Source organism: Camarhynchus parvulus, chromosome 7 (genome assembly GCF_901933205.1).
Source record: "Camarhynchus parvulus chromosome 7, STF_HiC, whole genome shotgun sequence".
NCBI lineage: Eukaryota > Metazoa > Chordata > Aves > Passeriformes > Thraupidae > Camarhynchus > Camarhynchus parvulus.
This window is the reverse complement of record NC_044577.1, coordinates 28,402,739-28,425,171: the sequence shown is the minus strand read 5'-3', so window position 1 is coordinate 28,425,171 and position 22,433 is coordinate 28,402,739. Positions and strand designations below refer to the sequence as shown.

The 22,433-nt window shown below is 44.4% G+C and overlaps 1 protein-coding gene across 1 annotated transcript in view; it reads left to right on the top strand.

Moving 5' to 3' along the window:
* HEG1 (heart development protein with EGF like domains 1) overlaps positions 1-18,719 on the top strand; it is a 51,457-nt gene extending 32,738 nt beyond the window's left edge. Inside the window, 8 exon segments of the mRNA XM_030952374.1 lie at positions 647-705; positions 1,142-1,302; positions 2,996-3,130; positions 7,785-7,827; positions 7,930-7,967; positions 8,456-8,543; positions 9,997-10,171; positions 11,606-18,719. Of these exon segments, the coding sequence (XP_030808234.1) occupies positions 647-705; positions 1,142-1,302; positions 2,996-3,130; positions 7,785-7,827; positions 7,930-7,967; positions 8,456-8,543; positions 9,997-10,171; positions 11,606-11,755 (849 nt within the window). The 3' untranslated portion in view covers positions 11,756-18,719.
* The last annotated feature ends 3,714 nt before the right edge of the window (positions 18,720-22,433 follow it).

Below are 22,433 nucleotides of genomic sequence, written 5' to 3'. Positions count from 1 at the left end.
GGCAGGCTCTTGGTTTCCCCAAAAGCTGTGCCATCAATAGCTCCAAAAAGACCCATGGGCTGGGATCATCTGCACATCCCTGTGCAGTTCTTATCCAGATCACTGCATGCACAAATTCATCCTGTTAGTAGTTACTGGGATGGGTGCACTCCATTCCAGCTCTTTGGAGATGGATTTGGAGATGCTGCCAAAGGAAGGAGGTGCTGGGTGGAGTCATTGTCATGCTGCCTGCACAGCTTGTGCTGGGGAGTGAATACAAACAACTGCGCAGACCCAGGGTCAGGGGAGATCTGCAATCTCCAAGGGTGCTGCTTTGAGGTTGGCCTTGCACGGGGCTCTCTCCCTGCTGAATCTGGCTCAACTCTGACCTTTGTGGTCATTACACAGCAGGGCCACAGGCAGATGCTCATGTCAAAATCTCCAAGGCTGTGCAATGGTGACTTTGTCCACCCCTAATTGACAACAGGGCAGTGCCTCTCTCTTATAGAGCAGATGAACCTCTGGGATGCTCAGAGCCCCCTTGGTCTCAGCAGGCATCTCTGGGAAGCACAGGGGATGGTGTCAGTGGCCCAGGAGGACTGTCCCATGGGGCTGCCTCCTTCCATCATGCCCTGGGCACTAACAGCTGCTCTCTCCCTCCTTGCAGCTCAATGCATCGCTGTCAGGCTTGCCAGGATACCACCACTCCACAGTTAAGGCAAGCAGGTAAGGCTAAGGCTGCCAGGGGAAGAATGAGAAACTTGAGTGTTTGGGATCTTCAACTTGAGAGCCACACTCTCCATTTTGAGTCAGTGCTTGATGCAATCCAGCCTGGCAGTGGTATACAGGACGTGACGAATGCCTGACCAGCCTGCCATGCTCACCTGGTACTCTCCTCCTGTCCTGAGCAGCCTGGGGATGTCCTGCCCAGGAGGGATTTATGGCTGGTTCCAAAGTGAGCTACCAGCATCCCTTCCAGCTCCATATTCTCCTCTCTGGGTATTGGTTAGTCCTGGTTTTAAGGCCTGTCACAGTGCATGTAGTGCTGTGTCTGTGATAAGCACCTCTTGTGTTAACAGCAGGCCTATGTATAAGGTGCTAATGATGACATCAAACTGACCTGTGATACTCAGGGCTGTTTTGTTTTGTTTTTTTTTGTTAGGGAGGCAAATTTTGTGCACGTTTCAGTGCAATCCACGTTCTCTTTAGCGTCCAACGTGACTTTCTTCGATGTTATCAGCAGTGTGAAAAGCTACATTCGAGCTTGCAAATCCCCCACTGAAGCCTGCCAGTTCATATCAAGCCTGAAATCACTCCACAGAGGTAAATAGCATCTGGAAGGACTGTGGCAGGAGGGGAAAGGGATGTTTTATTTGGCTCCTTTTATAAAAGGGGGACAACATTTTGTCATTTGGAAAAATCCCTCTGTATCTTTTTATCTTAAATGGGAGTCATCTTAAGAACTTCCCAGTACAAAAGGGATGCAGATACCAAACCTTATCTTTGCCACATGTGTGAGAAATCTGCCTCTCTGTGAAAATACTGTGCAGCACAGGATTAGAGACATTGTAGGGCAGCCTTTCATCTCTGGGATGTGACACTGGGCCCAGCCAGATCAAAAACCTATAACTCTTAATTTCACACGCACGGCTGGGAGCCAGGGAAATGGTGTGAAAGCCAAGAGACAAAACCCCGCTGGTGAGCTCGATTAGAGCTGCTGGAGGCTGCACAGCAAGCTCTGCTCTCCTGCCTGCCCATTTTCAGTGTTGCAGGTTGTAAAATGGTTCACAATCAGTGAGAACTGTGATTTCTGTACTGAATCCTCCGTGTGCCCAAGGGCAGTGTGGATACAGCACAGAGAGATGTGGAGAAGGACACCGGTGTTGTGCGTGACCTTCTCCAGGTGGACCCCAATGCTGTGCCCTGGCATCTCCCAGCTCTCATCTCCTGAGGGAGTGATGGAGGAGATTTATCTGTGAGAGATTCCTGCAAGGAAACTGCTGCAAGTGCTGTTTTGTGACTTTTGGGTTCAAGGCTTTAAGGTTTGGCCTCGAGGAGGATGAAGGGTGGCAACGCTTAGCCTGGCTTTAGTGGGAAACCCCCAGTGTCATTTTGGCAAAGTAAACATGCAGATGAGAAGTTCAGTGTGTACTTTTATTGCAATGTACTGTATTTTAAAGCCATACTCTGCCCATGGTTTGCTTTAAATTATTTGGGTAAACCTGCTTGGATTATACCTACCCATTACCTCTGATACAGTGCTTCTGTAAAATCAACTTCTAACTTGAAATAAGCAGAGTAAGAAACAAATTATATTCTTGTGTAAGTACCTAAAAGAAAACATGTCTGATAAAAAAAAAATTGATCTAGCAAGGAAAGGTTTATAAAAGGAGAGTGCCAAATGAGTGACATATTTTCCATAAAATCCTATTTCTCACAAATATTTATTAATTCCATTTAGTCTGAGCTCCCAGTAAAAATGTAAATTTGATGTCACAATTTCCATCATTTATCCACAGTTTTGCTGAATGCTCATTGTAACAAGTCTGACTTCCTAAATTAAAACACTGCTTCAAAGTAATGTAAATGAAAGTACAAATTTTTTGTTTGAAAAATGGGAAAATCCAGTGCTTAATACTGAAATGGAAAAGAATTGGTTTGGTGTAATGTTTTGCTGGATATAAACTTAAAAATTGATTTGTTGAACTGTGTCAGGGGATGAATGTGTTTGAGCTTGAGCCAAACCAGATTTCTCTTTTTCATTTCCCCTTCTGCTTCCAAACTGAAACATTTATTATTCACCCCCTCTATTTGCCTGTACAAATGCTGGTAGATACACAAGAAATGGTGACATAGGGTAATGTTGACTCCCTCCTGATGGAACAAATATTACTTAAAAAAAAAAAAAAGAGATTAAAGCAGCACATCAGCTGAATGGGATGCCTAGGGAAAGCAAATGTGCATAATGGTGGGTTCAGAGAGAAGCATGCTGATGTTGACCACCTCTTCCCAACAGCTGGCAGCTTGTGCAGACAGAAGGACCCTGAATGTGACAAGGAAACTTCAGAATGCACCGACTTTGATGGGGTTGCTCTCTGCCAGTGCAAAAGTGGATACTTCAAATACAACAAGATGGACCACTCCTGCAGAGGTACTGCTCTTTATGTGGTGTACTTTGCCTGGATTTTCCTCCAAGTTTTTGTTGCAGTGGAAATGAGTGTGTGCTTGTAGTGCTGTGCATGCAAACCCCTCAATATTATGAATAAATATTAGCAGCTCAAGTTTCTTTTATTTAGTTAGGGGGCTTTTCAGCAGACACTGAAGACACAGTATCTCTCTAGGAATAATATTATCTCTTTCTGGAGCATGCTGTGAGTCTCAGTGATTGAGGAGAGGGAGAAAGGGGCCTGGCTGCTTTGGGCTCCAGCTCAGTGGCACAGAGCAGAGATGACGTGTGTCTCTGCCTGTTTTGATTTTGTCTGAACTCTCGGTGAACTTAGGGGAAGTGCTTTAAACTCAAAGGCTTATATTAATATATCATCAGTATTTTAAACATTTGTATCTGAAAATTATTATTGATTTATTTTTCAGGTGAGTTCCAAATAGAAATTTTAAGCTTAAAGATTGTGTTATTTTTTTAGCTGCTCCTCAGATCAACAAATCTGCTTTTGCTGCATTTTAAACAGTCTTTACATGCCAGTGTTCAAAATGACTTCTGGAGGATCAGGGTGTCCATTCCCTAGTTTGAGGTTGCTGTAAGGCTTTTCTGATGACATATCAATAACAATTGCAGTAGTGGTAATATATTGCTTCTGGCACTGTCTGCTGGGTTGCTCTTGAAATAGGCGGAGATGTTTTGTCGGTTCCAAATCTGAGAGTGAGAAAAATGTGCCTGGAAGTAACTCATGTGCTACAGGCTCTGGGAGGAACAGCTCAGAGATGGGCATCTCTGCTTGCCAGGTCATGGTCCTGCCTCTCCTTCACTCTGTGGCTCCCTTGTGACAAAACCTTTCCCTTTGTGTTTTCCTCCTTTCCCCTTATTTTGTATGTTGGAGGACGGATTTATTTTGGGAAATACTGAGCATCTCCACCAACCCTAGAGAGTCAGAGAGGGGCTTATGTAGTGAGCAAGGAGCTGAGCTGAAACTTGAGAGGTTTTTACCCAATTCTTGTTCCATCGTGGACAGTGGGGACCCAGGGAAAGTTACTCCATTTGTCTTGTTCATGTCTCTTGCCAAGCAGTGAAGATAAATACCTGAAGGGCTGTGAGGCACTTGGGTGTGATGGTTGCAGAGGGCTAAGAGATCTAAGACCTGGTACATATGATTGCTCCATACTTATGAAACTTGTTTGCTGTGGAAAATATGAAACCCTTATCTGTAAACAGTGAGGTCTAAATGCCACCCTTATCTCACTGCTGTCAGTAGGAAACATCTTATTGATCAGCTTGAGAGTGTCTGAGGGACAGGGCTGATGTTGGATTTAGGCTGCAGTGCAGAGGCATGAGGCAGCACTGACTGCATGGTGCCACTCTGACAAGATGCCAGATTTTCATTATCACTTGTGCCCATCTGGGCAAGCCAGGTGGTTGGGATTTTTAAAGGCTTTTCCAAAAGCCAAGCTATGGGCCCCATTTTGATATTTAGGGCTATTTTGCTGATAAATATAGCATACAATATACCAGCCTCTTTGAAAACCTCTGCCCTTTTAGTGCCTAAACAGGAATCAAGGTCTCGTGAGCATCCGACCCTCATTGTGGGCTGTGAAAATGTGGTGTAGTCACTCCAATTATAGGATTTGCAAAGGGGGAAATGGCTATTGTGCTGCCCTGTCCGGTCTCCCTCGTGGGAAGGCTGGGAGAATTGGCTGCCCTGACCCACAGGATTTGTTCTGTCCTCCTTGTAGCATCTGTCCCCAGGGACATGCTTGGGAAAGCGTGCCATGGGCCAGGGAAGGGTTGGGTCTCTGAGCCACAGGAGGTCCAACATGTTGGCCAGGTACCTCTTGCTGTGCTGTTCAGTGTCTCTGGGCTGCTGCTGATTTTCAGCCTTCTCAGTATCTTCAGGGCTATTTCAGTACCAGGCCAGCAAACCCAACGTGCCAGCCTTTCAAGGGCATGCTATTTTTACCAGTACAGAGTGTTTCTGTAGTGAAGCAAGGAGCAGCAAAGCAAAGAGACCCCTGAGTGTCTTTTGGGAAGGCAAAGGAATCCTAGCTTGAAGAGCACAACTCAACAGCTTTGCTTGGCCCCTGACACTTAGGCCTTTCCTCTGTTCCCTCCTTGTGTTTGGAGTCCTGCCAAGTGAGTGTGACAGTGAGAGCTCTCCTAGCAACGTGTTCAAAGGAGCAGCAAAGATGCCAAAGGAGAAAGCAAAGTGGCAGGAAAAGACACAGGGAGGAGAGGAAAATACATAAGCACCAAGTTTTTAAGTAAGACAGAGAAATGCATATTCAGGATCTTGCTTTTCCTCTTTGCTGCTCCTATATTCCCCTGACCTGAGGGCTGTGTGCCAGCGAGGTGCCAGGGCTGCTCCTGCCCATGGCACAGCTCAGCTTTGACACTGCTCCAGGTGGATGTGCCTCACACACATTGCTGAGCTTAGGGTGGGCTCCAGCTCCTGTCTGCCTGCTCCTGCAGCCTTCCCAACATGCAGGGGGTGGGCTGGAGCTGGGATACACATGGCTGCTGTGCTCATTAGAGAAGGCAACTCCAGTGAGCTGTGAGGTGATGCTTCCCTCCCTCCCTTCCACTGCACATTTTGTTACTGCCCAATCCTGTGGTGGAACGTTCACTCCATAATGTTTTCAGTCTGCTTTTGTTAGCAAGTGGAAGGAGCAACCCATCCAGTCTCCTTTAGCTAATGCCCCAGTGAGATGAATGAGCCAGGCAAGGATTCTTTGGGATTTACTATCCTTGCCCTGGCTGTTTGCTGACTGGGGCTCTTAACTGTTTCACAGTTACCTCTTCTCTCTTCCTTTACTTCGAAGAAATCATCTTTGAGGGAGAAAAATATATCTAGTACAAAAAGCATCACAGTGTGATGCAGCAGGGGGACTGTGTAATGAGCTTCACCTTCCCCATCCCCACCTCTGGAAAAATAAATGGAATGAGGGAGGTGGTGAAGGAGCAGTGGGGCTACATAGGGCAAAGAAAGGTGTGCAAGACCAGGTATTGTGGGCATCAGCCCCCTACCATCACTGGTGCCACTTGCTACAGCAAGTCTGTGTCTACAGCCACAGAAGTGATGTGAGTGCAGCAGTCTTCTGTGTCCACACATCCTGAGGATTTAGGGAAATGTTGTTATCCCTGGGCTTGCAAAATCTGTTTCTGGGAACTAGAAATCAAAAGGGTCAAAGAGAACCCGTGAGCGTTCAGAGAAAAGCTGCAATAATTAGGGAGATTCAAAGATCTCAGTGGCCTTGGCTTTATTAAAGATAAAGGAGTGATTTGGTGGTGAGGAGGAGAAATCTGATCATTTAACCTTTTCCAATCTAATAAGTAAACACCCAAAGTCTGGAATTTGACACTAGGGTAATTCAGACCAGAAAGAAGGTGAATGTTTTTAATGGCTGAAGAAAATTAACTTTGTGAGCTCCTGACCCAGTGCTGTGGTTGATTGTCTGTCATTGAAAATATTAAAATCAGTCTTGGGTGTTTCTTTAAAATGTAGCTCCAGTCCAACTATTTGATTTGAAACTGGAATTAAATTTAGGGAAATTCTGTGACAGTTTTAGGCAAAGGTGTTTGATGGAGGAGAAATCCATGAACATTTTTGTTTTCATTGAACAATTCCCTGTGGAATGTGATACAGGGGGTTTCCAGACCCTTGGGTGATGTCTTGCACACCCCCAAGGGCTGCTGCCTGTGCTAGCTCTGCCTTGTCCCTCTGCCCAAAGTGACTCTGTCTGTGTCACCTTGTCCAGGCCTTTGAGTGACCACCTTCACTGCCTCTGCCAGAGCTCTGGTGGGACTATTGCTGAGAAAAGCAGTGATCTTATCAGTAGTTTGAATCTTATAGTTGTGTGTCCTGTGTATCATCGCCTTTGCTGTTCATCAGAAGGGTAGTATAATTTCCTCAGATAATTTCCTCAGGATAGCTGTCCATAAGCATGGAAATTATTTTATTTTGAAGTGATGGTTCCAGTTTTTCGCCAACATTTTGCACATAGCAGTTTTCTGGATTATTTAAACCTAATACATTCAATTTCTACTGAAAAAAAAATCTATTCATATAGTAAAATATGATATCTCAAAATTTGATTTAACTGCAATTTTGAAAAATCTGAAAAAAAGGTGACATGAGGAAAAAATAACATTAGCATCCCACTTCGGGTTACCCTGACTGTGTTTGCGTAACGTCTTGTTGCAGTACTAACATTTAAAAGTAATTAATAACACATGCCAATGCTAAAGTAGCATAGTTTAAGTGGGCTTTCAAAATGAAAACTGGAGGCACTGGCACATTTTTTACATTGCTATTTTGTGTGAAGCAGCAGAAGTGTGCAGTGAGTTTTCATTTGGGCAAGAAGCTCTGCTGGGAATGCCAGCAGCCCTCCCTGTGCCAGGCTCCAAACTGGCTCTGCTCGGAAGCCCTGAAATGGTTCCATTAAAGTCAGCAGGAGGTATTATTTACCTTATTCACCTGAAGTGCACGATGTTTTCCCCAAGCCAGAGGACATCCAGCCGCCCATCCGAGCGCACGGCGCTCCGGCGGGGCAGCCGGGGGCAGTGTGGGTGAGGCTGCGCTGGGAAATCCCTGCCGGCTCCACTGCGCGGTGCTCACGGCCCTTCTCTCTGCTTTCAGCCTGTGACGATGGATATAAGCTGGAAAACGAGACGTGTGTGAGGTATGGTGACTGTTCTGCCCTCCTCCCACCCCACCATCCTTGCTCTGGTGACCTGTTGGCACAACTGAGCTGCTGAAACTCCCTGTTGTTCTCTGTTCCCAGCTGCCCCTTTGGCTTGGGTGGATTCAACTGTGGAAACCGTGAGTACCAAATTTCATTCCTTTCGTTTTCTACAGTGTCAGAAGTAGGAGATTTGAAACAAATAATTGCAAGTGACTGTGTCTAGAGTGCAGTAGGTACACGCTACCTTTTTCAGTGGTTTTTGTTCCTTCAGTTTCTGTTAAAAGTCATTTTGTGGCTTTTACAAAGCTGGCTTAGTGTCATCTAAGGAAAGGAGATCTCCTTTCCCTGTATAGTCTGTCAGGATAGCACATATAGTGGGCATTCTTGAAGCAAGAGATTTGAAGGTAAATCCATTTGAGTTACTCTGATCTATCAGTGAAGGCAATCTATTCCTTAGGGAAGCAAGAACTTGTTTCCATTTTGCTTGAAAACTTAAGGCTATATTGCTTATGGAGAGGGGGGAAGGTGGGAAATAAGCAGCTAATCCCTTTGCATGGGGACTGTGGATACAAACTGGGGTTTAAAACCACACTGCTGTTTCTCAGCCTGTCTCTCCTGTCTGCAGCCTATCAGCTCATCACGGTGGTGATTGCAGCTGCAGGAGGGGGTCTGCTGCTGATCATGGGCATAGCACTGATTGTCACCTGCTGCCGGTAGGTACCGCTGCCAGCCCGCCTCAATCCCCGTGGATTGCACCACACCCACAGCTCCCTGTGTGAGCTCTTAGGGACTAAAACATAGCACAGCTAAGGACCAAAACATAGGTGAAAACATAGGCTAAGCAAGTGGGTTAATCTGAGATACTGAAGTATTACACTGTGCTTTCATTTGGAGAATTTTAAATTTTTTTTTCCCCAGCAGCCAGGCTAAACAATGGACTGGGTGTCTCTTAAAGGTACACCTAGAAATCATGTCCTCTAAGGATGGAGAGGGAGGAGAGTCCTTCCCATGCAGAGTTGTAGGGCTCTGAAGCCAGGAAACAGACTCCAAAAGTGCAAGCTAAGTAGAAAGGAGCAGTTTAGGCAACAGGAGAGGTTACTTGCTGTTGTTCAAGTGGTGTTTGAGTGCATTTAAGGCTATTTTCATTCACCTTTATGGACAAGTCCTGCATGTGCTCTCACTCTGTGTGTCTCTCCCTCTCACACACACACTCACACACACACACACACCTCATTCCCATACCAGCTGGTGGCTTTGGACAAGATGTGCTTGCCTAGGAAGCTCTATTTCCTGATTCATGTAATCTGGAAAGGGATGCCTTGCAGTAATACCCTCTCCTTGCTATTCCAGTCCCCAAATCTAGGATTTCAAAGCTCTCTGATAAAATTGGCAACTGGATTTGTCAGTAATATAGATGTGGCAGTGCTTTGGTTGTGGCCCTGCTACCCCATATTTTCAGCCAGGGGGATGCCAGCAAGCCCCAAGCCAGGAGATGAGGCAGCCCAGAGTGCAGATCTCCACAGGGGTGGACTGATCTTCCCATGAGTCTTGGCCTTGGGCAGCTTATGTGACTTCCTGGAGGATACTCTGCTTTGAACTGGAGGTGTCACCAAAGTCCACTCATTAACCATTATAGTCCTGGAGTGACATTTGGTGTCACTCAGGCCAGCTCCTTGCAGGTCTTCCTTCTTAGGAATTGCCATAGCCTACAGGTGCTATAGTTAATAGCATGGGGGCTCCTATATAGTTTTTCTTCCTCAATTTCTATGATTTTTTCATTGACTTTGATGAACACACATGTTTTTAAAAGACTACAGACGTAGCTGGAACAAGCTGGAACAGGAGGGATTCAAACTGAATGTAGGGAAAAATTCTTTCACTGGGGGAGCAGTAAGGCAGTGGAACAGGTTGCTCAGGGAGGTTGCCGTGTAAATTTGGAGATTTCAAATCCCACCAGATAATGCCACCTGAGTTACATGACCTGATTTCATATCTGACTTGGCTTCAGAGCAAGTGGCTGGACTGTAGTCCTTCTGAGGTGATCTTTGTTCCCAGTCAAGATTCGTAACATGAAGTAATGATCTCTCCTGAGATCATGCCAGAAGTGTATACAAGACAGCAGGATAAGTTGTAAGTTTTCACTTTCCCTCATTCTTTTATAAACAGGAAGAATAAAAATGACATAAGTAAACTCATTTTCAAGAGTGGGGATTTCCAGATGTCACCTTATGCTGAATATCCGAAGAATCCCCGGGCACAGGAGTGGGGCAGAGAGACCATCGAGATGCAGGAGAATGGAAGCACCAAGAACCTGTTGCAGATGACAGATGTGTATTATTCGGTATCTATCCATAGATTAACTTTTAACACTTTGTGCCTCATACAGGAAAGAGATATTCCTTTATTTTTGGAAATGCAGATCCCTTTCCTGCAAGATAAAAGGGCAAAGCAAATGTCTTCTATAGCAAGGCATTTTAGGAGTCCTATGGGCTCTAACTATTACCTGTGGTGAATATCACAAAGAGATGTCATTAGGAAGAATACTGAGGAAATGTCTAGGTATTGTTTGGTAAAAATGCCCAAAAATCCCAATCCCAGACTAGAGAAGGACAGTTAAAGGATTTGGATAAACTGCTAGGGTTCCCTGTTAGCAGTTTCCACCTGTCCACCCTCACTGATGAAGGGGAAGGTTGAAACCTCTGTCTGGGGAACTTTGCCCCAGAACAGGAAGATGCTGGTCACTGAGGACCCTCTTTTCCTCCATTCCTTCCCCCTCCAGGGTACATAAGGAGCATCCCTTCAGCTCTGAGGAACTAAGGATTAATGGGCTGTGTAGGGCACAGAAAGACACAAGCTCAAGTTGTTGTGGCATGGTTGGTACCATCTGCTAATGGCTGTATCCAGAGCTGTGGTGCTGCTGTATCATCTGTCACTCATTTTCAGCAACACGTCCTTAAGGTGTGTGTGGGTTGCTCATGTGAGTGAAAGTCACAGGATTTCACCCAGATCACACATTCTGGTCTCCTTGCTTTCCAGGGCAGAGAGCATGACTATTTTCACGGCTTATATTTTAAGTTTTTCAGTGAGCAAATTTATTGGGTTGCACAGCATGGAGTCAAACAATTCTCCTTCATGCTTCCACTAAGAATGAGATCTTTGATATGAAAATGCATTTCCTAATTTTTTAGACTAAATAAAGACTCTTATTATGCTGGGAACTAGAAATGGAAACTTTTTAGCAAGCAGTAGGTGATGAGGGTTTTGCATGGATCTGCTCTGCAACAGATTAAACCAAGAGGCTTTATGTTATTCACTGGGTGAAAGGATTGTACAGACTTGATCTTAGACATCAGTGTTCCTCCACCAAGTGTCCCCAGGAGTCTTACTTAGTTGCAAGAAGGGGAGAGAAAGGAAGGCTTCAGGATGATATCCTTTTAATGAGAGTTGTTTCAATACCTGAGCTCAGCAGTAGATTTTTTTTTTAATTAAAAATTAACTGTGTACTTAGACCGCACTTGGCAGAGTCAGGTAAGTTTCAAGTCTGTTCATTGGCCAGATGTTGAAATTAGATTTCATTATAATAATCCCTTCAGGCAATACAGCAAAAATCGTTCTAGATTATAGAGATCATTAGAGATCCCATTGTTCCCTCTAGCTACTGATCCAACAGCAAAGAAATGTGGTAATGCTGTGCCTGAAGAAGGATTTGAGTGTGAGAATAAGACCTTTTTTATTTAATTTTTTTTTTTTTTTTTTTTTTTTTTTGCTAATACAGCCAACTGGACTGAGAAATCCTGAACTGGAAAGAAATGGACTTTTTCCTCCCTACACTGGTTTGCCTGGATCTCGACATTCGTGCATCTACCCTGGACAATACAATCCGTCCTTCATTAGTGATGAAACCAGAAGAAGAGACTATTTTTAGCAAAGAGTGGAGAGGGAGTGGAAGATTGACACAGTTGTGTGGCCCTTAATTCCCAGGTACAATCTGTCTCCTGGGTAGTTGAGGCCACATCAATCTTACTCTTCCCATTTAATAGGAAGGACTTTGAACTTCATGCTGAGCATTGCTGCCCTGAGGGACGGTCACAGTTGCTGAGCATCAGAGAGGAGGAGGAGGAAGAGGAGGGAATGGCTCAAGAAGCACATCACTAAAAGACCCAGTGGGAAGCTAACACGTGTACTCCTTATTCATTCTTCACTCTTCGCGCTACACGGGCAAGCATGGATCAGTACAGGCAGATGAACTGTGCCCAGCACTCTGCATTGAATACCACTAGGGAGTGTCTTGTTTACAGATCTCGTTCACTATTGACTGTGCTTGTCTTCCTAGCCAGCCTTCATGCCAAGATTCACTGTCAATTGCTTTTGGTCAGGCAAGTTTGTCCACTCCCTTTTAGATCACTGCCTCGCTGTCGGTTTCGTGCATGCCAGAGAAGCTGACTTGTGTTCACCTTCATACTGGTAAAAGTTCTCCACATTTCTAGGTCCTTGCCAAAGCCAGATGTCTGGCAATATTGGCTGAATTTGTGGGTTGATTGTCTCCAAGGAGTGTGGGAAGGTTAGTCACACCACTGCAATTTTAACAGAAAAAAGGCACAGTTATTCCTCTGTGCTGCTTTGAAAATCTTCTGTGTATAGGGAATGTTGTTGTTTTGTCAACCAATATTGTTCCGAAGTGATGCCACTACATGCCATCATGGTGTTTCCATGTGGGATTCTTTGGGGCTCTGTTTCCCTGCAAGGATTTAAATGCCTGTAGACACAGCAATACAATATTAAATAATTACTCACAGGGAAGAAGAAGATGAGTTGTGAATTCAGAATGCTTTTTAAGAGGAATCTGTGAAGGAGTAATAATGCTGTAGCTTTGGCTGGGTAGAGGAACCTGAATTCTGGGCACTGAAGGTGGGATATGTTTTCAAACCTCCAGAGTCCATCTTGAATTTGTAGGCGCTGTGGAGACTTTCAGTGCATTGGAAAAGAGGGCCTACTGCAGTCAGTTGCATTTACGGAAGAAAAAAACATGATGCTTGCAATCCTAGCATAGCAAAGATCACTTATGTTGAAGTGTTTTTCTTTCTTCTATCCTAGTTTCGAGTGATTCAGACCAGGCAAGTTTCCTCACCCAGGTGTGTTCGTTCATATTAGCAGAAGCTGAAGAATTTAGGTTATTGCATTTCTCACCAAAGATCAGGCCTGAAACTCATGGACTGTATTCTGACCTAGAGTGTGGAAAGAGATCTTACTAATCACAGAAGCCTGGAATGGGTTGGCTTTTTTTTAGATAGATAATTTTTAATTATCTTAATTTTAGATAGATAATTTTTTCCAACTCCTCTGCCATAAACAGGGACACTTTCCACTAGACCAGGTTTTTCAAAGCCCCATCCAGCCTGGCTTTGAACACTTGCAGGGATTGGGGAACGTCTCTGGGCAACCTGTTTCAGTGCCTCGCCATTCTCATTATGAAGAATTTCCTTCTTGTAACTAATCTAAATCTACCTTCTTTGTTTTAAAATAATTTCCCTTGTCCTATCCCTACATGCCCTTGTGAAAAGTCCCTCTCCAGCTTTCTTGTAGACCTCCTTTAGTTACTGGAAGGTGCTCTAAAGTCTCCTTGGAGCCTACTCTTCTCCAGGCTGAACAGCCCCAACTTTCTCAGACTGTCTTCACAGGAGAGGTGCTCCAGCATCTGACCACCTTTGTGGCCTCCTCTGGCCTCATTTCTTCTGATGGGAGCACTGGACACAGCACTGCAGGTGGGGTCTCAGGGGAGCAGAGTAGGAGGAGAGGATCCCCATCCCACCCTGGCTCTGGTGCTGCCCAGGACACAGTTGGCTTTCTGGCCTGTGGGAGCACATTGCTGGGTCATGTTGAGCTTCTCACCAACCAACACCCCAAGTCCTCAGGGTTAGTTTCTATTCTCCAAGAGCCTGCATTTGTGCTGGGGATTGCCCCGGCTCACATGCGGGAAATATGATTAAATATCATGAAGTCTATTTACCACTTATCTTTACTGCACTGTAAATCTGAGTCATCCAAAGCCTGTTTAGATACAAGGCCCAGATGCAGTTTCTCCTCTTGAATGTGAATGTGCTTTTAATTCAAGGTGGCTGCTTGTATAAGGACAAGAAATAGCACAGTTCCATTGTCACTAACTCACCATATCTGTAGTGTGCACATAAGCTGATATTCCCTTCTCCCCCACCATGCTTTAAAAGACACAGTGCCTACAGCCAAGTTCATTAGGTAGCTCAGCTGACTGAAGCACTGAGGATGATGGGGTGCATCCCCCAAAGTGTCTAACCCTAATTCAAATGCTCATGTGTTGTGTGGCTGCTCACTGGAGGCAAGCCTGGGGTAATGAGGAGCTCTCCATCAGAGAGTAGGTACTTGCATCCTACAGATGATGTGAGTTCCCAGATAATTTCCCAGCACTTTAAAGGCTGTTGTGTTCCCTACCAAAGGTCAGTAACAGGTATCCAGAGGGAAGCGAGACAGAAACAGGCAATTATAAGCTGTGTTGGCTTAGAGGTTTCTGGTCCCTGCTTCTCCCTTGCTTCTGTTTTCTCAAAACTTCAAGACAGGAAAGGCACAGATGTGCCTGAGAAGGCACAGTTCAGTTCACCAGCCATAGCACACAAACACAGTGTCTTTTTTATGCCTCAGCTCTTGTCTTCTATGTAGAAACAGCAGGGTGAGCTTGCAGAGCTTTATGGACACCTAGGGCAGTGTCCTTTGCACTTACATGAACTTTTGGTGACGGTGCATGCAACTTCACACCTGTCTGATCCATAATCAGCCTTGCAGCTGGTAGTGCACAGCTGATCTCAGCTGTAGGGGGAAAGGAATGGATGCTCATGGGAAGTACAGCTGCCTAAGGAACTGTATTTAGGGAAAGCTTTACTTACCGTGTCCAAAATATTACAACAGGTAAAGCACAAGAATTAGGTGTTCTCTGCCACTCTGATCAGAGTTTTCATCCAGGACAGAAAGGACCGCCTTTCCCCTGGTATGGAGCAGAGCTATGTTTTTGTTACAAAAGAAAAGAAGAAGATGCAATTCATGCTAAATCTAAATCCAAAGCCTATAGACAAGCACTGGACTTTGTCCCTTTTCAGTAAAGTAGCTTTTGATAAGGACATGTCCCAGCAATGATGAGAACCCCATGATTTGCCTATGTGCCAGCATTTCCTCTGCCTATGCTTACAGGCAAAGATGTTTAACTGCTTGGTTAGTTCAAAGACTAGGAGATGAACTTCTGCATGTCAGGTACAAAGGGCAAAGTATGGCACCAACTCACAATTGCAGATCAGTCCTTCTGCACAAAAGAGTATATGAACAAAACTTCTGGTCTGTATCTCCACATTGCAAATTGCAAGGGATTTGAATGGAGCTGAGATAGGGGTATTTCTAATGAGAGCACACAAAAGTTTGCAAGTAATAATTTTAATACCTTAATGGTCTTCAAATTCTTCTTGAATTGTATCTGGAGAGAAAGAGTCTCAGTAAATCCAGCAGGATTTTCTGAGTAAGGACTGCAAAACTTGGAATTTTCTGAAAGAGTGTTATTGCACTGACATTTTCTCTCTGCCTGTGGAGGTAAACATTGGGGCATTTCTTATGAGGGTTTATCCATCACAGCCTGGCCTTCTATTTGGGTAGAAAGGAGTCTCAAAGCCAAGGCATAGTCCATAGGAGGAGGGGGGAAAGAGTCTCTCCTGGCCTGCCACACCTTCTCTGGGTGTCTTATGAGGCCCTGCCCAGCAGGCAAGAGAGGAGTTTATGCAGGAGGAGTCAGCACCCAGATGAGTGCAGGTGCTTTCCCCGAGTGTTCCAGGAAGCTTTTGGGAAAGTGACAGAGGCAGCCTGGGGTGATCCAGCCCCTGGGTTTCCACCAGCCCAGCTGCAACCTGTGCTGCAGTTCTCCTGTCTTCAGCCAGGCACCACCCGCTCCCCGCTCCCCTGGGACAGAAGGGGTGGGTGCAGAGCACTGTGCTGTGTTACAGTTTATGGTGGCTGTTTTAGTGCAGTGTTCCCTGCCTCACCCAGCAGTACAGACTCGCCCAGCCACAGCAGGAATGGGGGCAGTGTTTCAGTGCAGGTTGTCTCTGTGAAAAGCTGCCACATCTGTGTCTGCCATGAACAAAGCTCCCTTTGGCAGTGCAGTGGGGCTTGTCACTCCTCTTGGGTATAAGAAGGGTCTCTATGTGCCCTTAAGCCCACTTTCACAATCAAATGCTTCTCTGTTCACAACTTAACTCCCTATAGGATGTCTAAATACTTGCAGCTTATTTCTCATCTCTCTTTTAGATTACTTCTAGCTACCCCAAATTGAAAATTTTGAGCACACTGGATGTTTTTGCCAAGGGGAATCACTCTCCACTATGTGAGAGAATAGGAGGGAAGTGGCATGTCTTTGGTATGGAGAATGCAAGTGATTCAGCCAGATGTGGGGAAAGGAGGAAAAACTACACCAAGACTGCTCATAAATCTGCTATTGCTCCTGGCTACTGTGGAAAGTGAGGGGAGCAGTCAGCAATGACCCATGGGCAGTTGTGTGGGTGTGTTTTTAATTAAATTTGGTGAAAAAAATGCTAATTCTGTTACTTGACAGGAAAAACTGTGAGAGGCATGTGTTTGCTGCTATGGTGCTCTGCCAGTTATACTGACAAAATGCCTTACCCCCAAAAATACCCCTGACAGTCAGCATAGGAGAGTCAGTCCCAGTGAACTGATCAGCAAAACACAGATTTGAGGAATCTTTCAGAAAGCATCTTGAACATACAGTCTTCCTGTGTCCTGCTGCTTGCCCTGGCCAGTCCTTCCAGCTGCACTGGGAAAATCAGGCTTGTTTTTTCACACTGTTGAAACCTTACAGCACTGAATTGGGCTATAAGGGGAAAAAGTGGGCCAGGTTTTCTCCCACACTGGAACTGTTAGGTTTTATAGCAGCAATGAATCTCGTTGCTCTTGTGGCATTTCCCGTAAGACCCACTGGCACAGTCATGTACTGAGTTACTGCTCATGAACTGCTTTATGAAAGTTATCTGCCTCCACGCTGCAGGGTAGTAAAAGGCTTTAAAAATAGCAATAAATTGCAGTTAGAGAGAAGTATTTATCATTGTGAAATTGTTTGTGCCAGTACTTGTACAGGTTGTTTGCTGGGACCTGAGTGAGCACAGAGTGGGTTTGGACACTGCTGCAGACATGCTGAGTTGCTTTCCCAGGACTTGTCTCTGATGCTGGTCAATGGCCATATCCATTCCAAACCCAGCTGGAATTTTCATTCCCTAATAGTAATCTTTAGCTTTCTTCCTTAAATTAACAAGAACGGATGCATTTTAGCTAAATGCTCTTCCTATGCTGACTAATGTTTTTTCCTCTTTACACACAAAGGATGTAATCCAGCATCCCTACAGTGACTGAGGTAACCCTCCCATGGACTGTAAAGAAGTTTTTTTAGGCCTGAATTACTCCTCCACCAGGGTCACCTGCATGTAGTACATGCTTTCCCATAGCTCTGTCTGCCTATTTCTGTGATACTGTTCCTGCCTTTGCTTGTTTTATCTATTCTTTTTTTTAAAGCATACTTATTACTGTAGCAGGACCTGTGTTATGTGAGAATGAACAAAACAGCTTCAAGATTGGAAAGAGTTTCCTGGGAAGAGAATGAATGTGAATTTTGTGTAGTTGTTTTACTGGTCAGCCAGCCTCTTTCCTATCCTGTAATATCTAGGGATATAGAGATGCTTCCTGCTGTCACACATACCAACTGCTCTGCAGATCCCTCTTGCCTGTCTCTTTAGAAATTAAGCAAGATCTCCTATTTTCAAAAGGGATATGTCCTACATGCTTGTTAGAGTTTGGGACCTTTTCAATGTACATTTAATTCTTCATTCCCTTGAGCTGCTGAAATTGAAAAGCAGGAGAGAAATTCACGAAAGAGTAGGAAGTACCAAAATTAAAAAAAAAAAAAAAAGAATATGCTTAATTATTTTGCAGAAATGTGACTTCAGTACTGTGAGATCAAGTGTGGGATGACACCTTTTCTGTGTCTAGTCTTTGTTGCATAATATCCTTGTTGAGGGAACACCTAGCAAGGGTACCTGATGTTCCTCCAAAGTGGTATTGAAATGCTAAATTGCTCAGTCTCTATTTCAATGAAATGGTGGAAGAGATGGGAGTCCTACTTTGGTTAATGACTGCAGCAGGCAGCCTCCAGATCAGCAAAATCCTGTATGGAAAAGTCCTGTGGAATACAGTAAATACTGATCACTTCTCTTGAACACGGCTATAGAATTTGCTGGACATAAAAAGTCTTCAATAAAATCTGCTAGGATGGGTTTACTTTAAAGGAAAAAAAAAAAAGAAGCTCAACAGGATAAATATTTACTACCTTAATTTTTTAAAGGAAATCCTGTTAAACTCAGTCATTTGCTTTAAACCCATTAAATTCTACAGGACTTTCTCCTAGTCAAAGGTGAAACTTGGTGTGTAAAATCATAATGATTTATTTAAGCAGCTTTTAGAATTGCAGTAGTAAAGCTCACCTTTTGTGAACTCTCTTCCAAAACATAAATTTCAGCATTTGTTTGTGCTTCTTTACGACCTGAATGTAAACCTGTGTATGTTCTTGACATTGCTCCACTCCCTTCCCTCTATCTCTGAATGTTTGCTTCCAAGTCTCTGGGGTTCTGAGGATGTTTTCCAAACCAGTATTATTTAAAGTTGTATCATATTTTCAGCCTCCACTAATTATACAGTACTGTAGTAGCAAAATATAATTTTTAATGATTGGATTATTTTTATACCTGCATCCAATATTATTAAATCTGGCGTTCTAGTCAGTATCATAAAAGGATACAATAAAACAATGAATATTACTATGTCCCTGCTTTTTTATTGTATTTATCTTTGCTTGTTAAGGGAAACATATGCAATTTTTAGGTGGTCTTAATTATTATTATACATCTAATCCAGAAAATAAGAAATTGCATAGAAAAGAAATTGCTTTTGTTCTTCTGATGGTGCTTCCTGATTGAATAACTAAATTGAAAAGCAAAGAGGAAATGGGTATGTTCTGTTAGTTGAGCCAAACCAAATTCTGCTCAGCTGAAGTACAAGTTGTGTTCTGATACATTTATCTTGGTGGCACCAAGCAACTCAGTCTAATTTTAATTTTTCCTCAGTTTAATTTTTGCTGGATCTGGTAAAGTTTGTTTACGTGTGTGAGTGCATGTTGGAGGGGAGGAAAACCTCAGGAGAGGTGGGTGCAGCAGGGCTGTTTGCAAGGGCAAAGGACTGGATCTGACCCCCATGAGATCAGTCCTGTCCCAGTGAAAACCACCAGGGACAGTGAAGAGTGCCCAGCTGAGTGTCCCTCAAAGGAAGAAGGAGGGCACCTTGAATCCAGAGGAACACTCAGACTGCTGAGAAGAGGCATCATTTGGAAGAGCATCTGGAGCAATGGCAGGTAGGTTCATTTGGGGCAATTTTTTTGGTATTGCTGCAGAGCAGTACAACTGTGACAGAAATCAGATGGGACTAAGGTGGGATTCATCTGTTCCATGAGAAGTTAGATGGCTTCTTTGAACACATGATCTGGCCTTCCCAGTAGCCATGAAAAGAGACATACACCCACAGAGAGCACCTCACCCCATGGTAAGACCACTTACCATGACTGTCTCGTGTTATTCTACTTTCTGTGTGAGATTGGTATCTTTTAGGAAATTGGCAGTGTGAAACCACGGGTCACAACATTTCCATGGGACTAAGTAAAAGGTCTTTCGGGTTGTGGACAAGCACATGATTTAACAGCCCTGCCCACTTCAGATTTGCGTGTCAGTGCCTCTGAGACCACTGAATGCATCCCTAATGTGTGCCTACAAACTCTTGGGAACCACCTGAAAAGGAGGTAAAGAGCATCTGCTTCCCCTGATTATATGTGAATCTGTATCCATAGCTAAAGCTTTGATTTAGACTTCTAAAGCTTTTTTTTTAACTTTTAGCTAGTTAAAACATATATTTCAACTTATAAATGTCATATATAGTGGAGAAACCAAATTTACATGAAATAACAAAATATAGAGGAATCTAGTAAGGACTGAAAAATGTTCAGGAAAACAGTATTGAACTGATGCACATAAAGAGCTGTAAAAGACAATTTTTCCTACTTTCTCTTCTGACAGCATGATTGCCTCTTGTTTACATGCACTTTCTAATAGATAGATAAGGCCCTTTACTTTTGGTATTTCTTTTTCCTGCCATAAAAAAGTATTGACAATAGAGCAGGTACTGTTACTAAACCTAGCATATTTTTTATTCCATAATAATTGTTCAGTGTTCTTGATTGTCATATGACACACAACAGTTTGATTTTGCAGCCTCTGGAAAGTTATTGAGTTATTTCTGCAAAGGAAGTTTTCTCTGTAGTTCCTTGCAGGACATCCCAATTCCTGTGGCTGTGTGAGTCTGCCTGGACTAACAGTCAACTTTTTATTGTGCTTAATGTGTGCTTAATGACTTAATAATTAAGTGCAGTTTCACTGGTATCAGTTCTCCTCTTTGGTTCATTCTCTGTGTCTGTTCTCCTAAACCACCATATCTCTGGTTTATAATATATAATTAATTGCCCCACAAATCACCAAGCAATAGGGCACAAAGAGCCTGTCACCCTCCTTCCTGGAGAGAGCCTGTTGTGACCACTGGTGTGTCACAAATGGGCAGGGAAGGGCAAGCAGAGATGAAAACTGCTAGTCCATGATGATGTATGTCTGTTCAGGGCATTACTTCCTGCAGGAACTGGGGCCTTTTGCATTGCAAATGACTCACACTGCCAAAACTGTGATCGTAATAAACATAAACAACCAGGCAGGAATGGAAGTAAAGTTTAAAAATATAGGTAACACACCAGCTCCTGATGTGCCTGCACTGTAGAGAGCAGTTCTAATTTGCAGGACTGCACACTCAACCAGTAGTCTCTAGTGTAGGCAGAAAAGCTGCACCATTTACATCTGCTGAAGACCTGGCCCTCATTTTCTATAGTGCCCTGAGAGGTTATTTTGATCCCATGCACTTGCTTCACAGCCAACAGGGAGATTTTGAGACCTGGATTAATTTAGCTGCACCTTGAGGCAGCATTGGAAAATCAGAGTGGAAGTCTGGGAGATGGACATTGCCAGAGGATGGGTGACGCAAAGCTGTGCCACTCTCCAACAGCCAGGTTTGTCCTCCTCTGCACGCCAATTCCCACCTGAAGCACCTGCTGGGGTCTGGGGCTCACAGCACTGACATTTGTTATTCTGACAAGACTTTGGGATTAGTTTTTGGATGTCCCCTGAGGCTGGGAGGGAGGTGGTGGCCTGAGGTGGAGGCTGGACACTGGCCAAGCAGGTAGGCACAGGGCACTGGGGCCAAACATTTCCCAGGCATTTCCTTCTCTTATTCTGTCAGCTTCCTGGCAAAGCACTTCTAAGGAGGGGCCTGGAGGAACTGAGTGATCTGATGGGCAATGGGCATGGGAGGGAGCAGCAGGGCAGGAGCTGAATCCAGCATGGCCTGAAGGAGCAGACAGAGGAGGGCTGCCAGGGGGTCACTGTGGGGAATGGGGATAGGTGTGGGGAGCAGGTCACACTGGAGGGACTTCAGGGACAGAGATACAAAGGAAGGCACAGGCAAAACCTCCAAATTTCAGGCTCAGCATCCTGAGCAGGTTGACAGAGGGAAAAGGCTGCTCATTCCTTGTGCCAGCAGAGGCACACAACCATTTTTGCTGTCGGTAAGCCAGCAGTGTTTCCTGGTTCAGTGCAAGTTAAAAGTTTAAGACAACCCTAAACTCAGGAATGACTTTGAGTAATACTTCTGGTCTCTCTCACCCTCCTTCATTCAAGGAGATTACCCAAGACTGCATTTCTTGTTCTTAAAACAGAAAATCAAACAAAAGCAGACAAAGGGAGAGGCATTTACTACACGGAGCTGTTACGTGGCATTCAGTAGTGTGTTCATAACCTGCCTGTGTTGCTGGCAGTGGGGTCTGCCAGAGGAGACCAAGATCATAGCCATTAGAAGTGGCAGGGGTTGTGGCAACTCTGATGGGTTGTTTGTCTTTCTTTTGTCTGGTAATGATGGCATAACTTGTGTTTACTTCAGAGAAAGACCTTACTGGCAGTTGTGGCAGGATACAGAGTCACTCAGACCTTCAAAATGAGAGAAATTACGCCTTTGCCTGAAAAGGAGGAACTGGAAATCACTGATCTGGCCCAGCTGATCTCAAGCAGTGCATTTTACTGGACCACAAAGGAGAACAAATGCTGGAAAACTTGAGTGGGGGAGGCAGCTAGAAGTAAGAGACTTTGGGATAACCAACTCCTGCCCACAGAGATCTTTTTTCCCATCTTGGTCTCTCACTGGCCATTTCAGAAGCTTCCTAGAGTCCAATGTTAAAAATGCTTCATCTCCAGCCTATTTTCCACACATCACAGCAGGGTTACCTGCTTAACATCTTTCTGGGCTTTTTGTCATTTCTAGATCTGCTGCAGGCTTTCTGCTCCAGGCTGACATTCCCCGGTTACAAATGTGTCTCTGGCAGAAATACACTT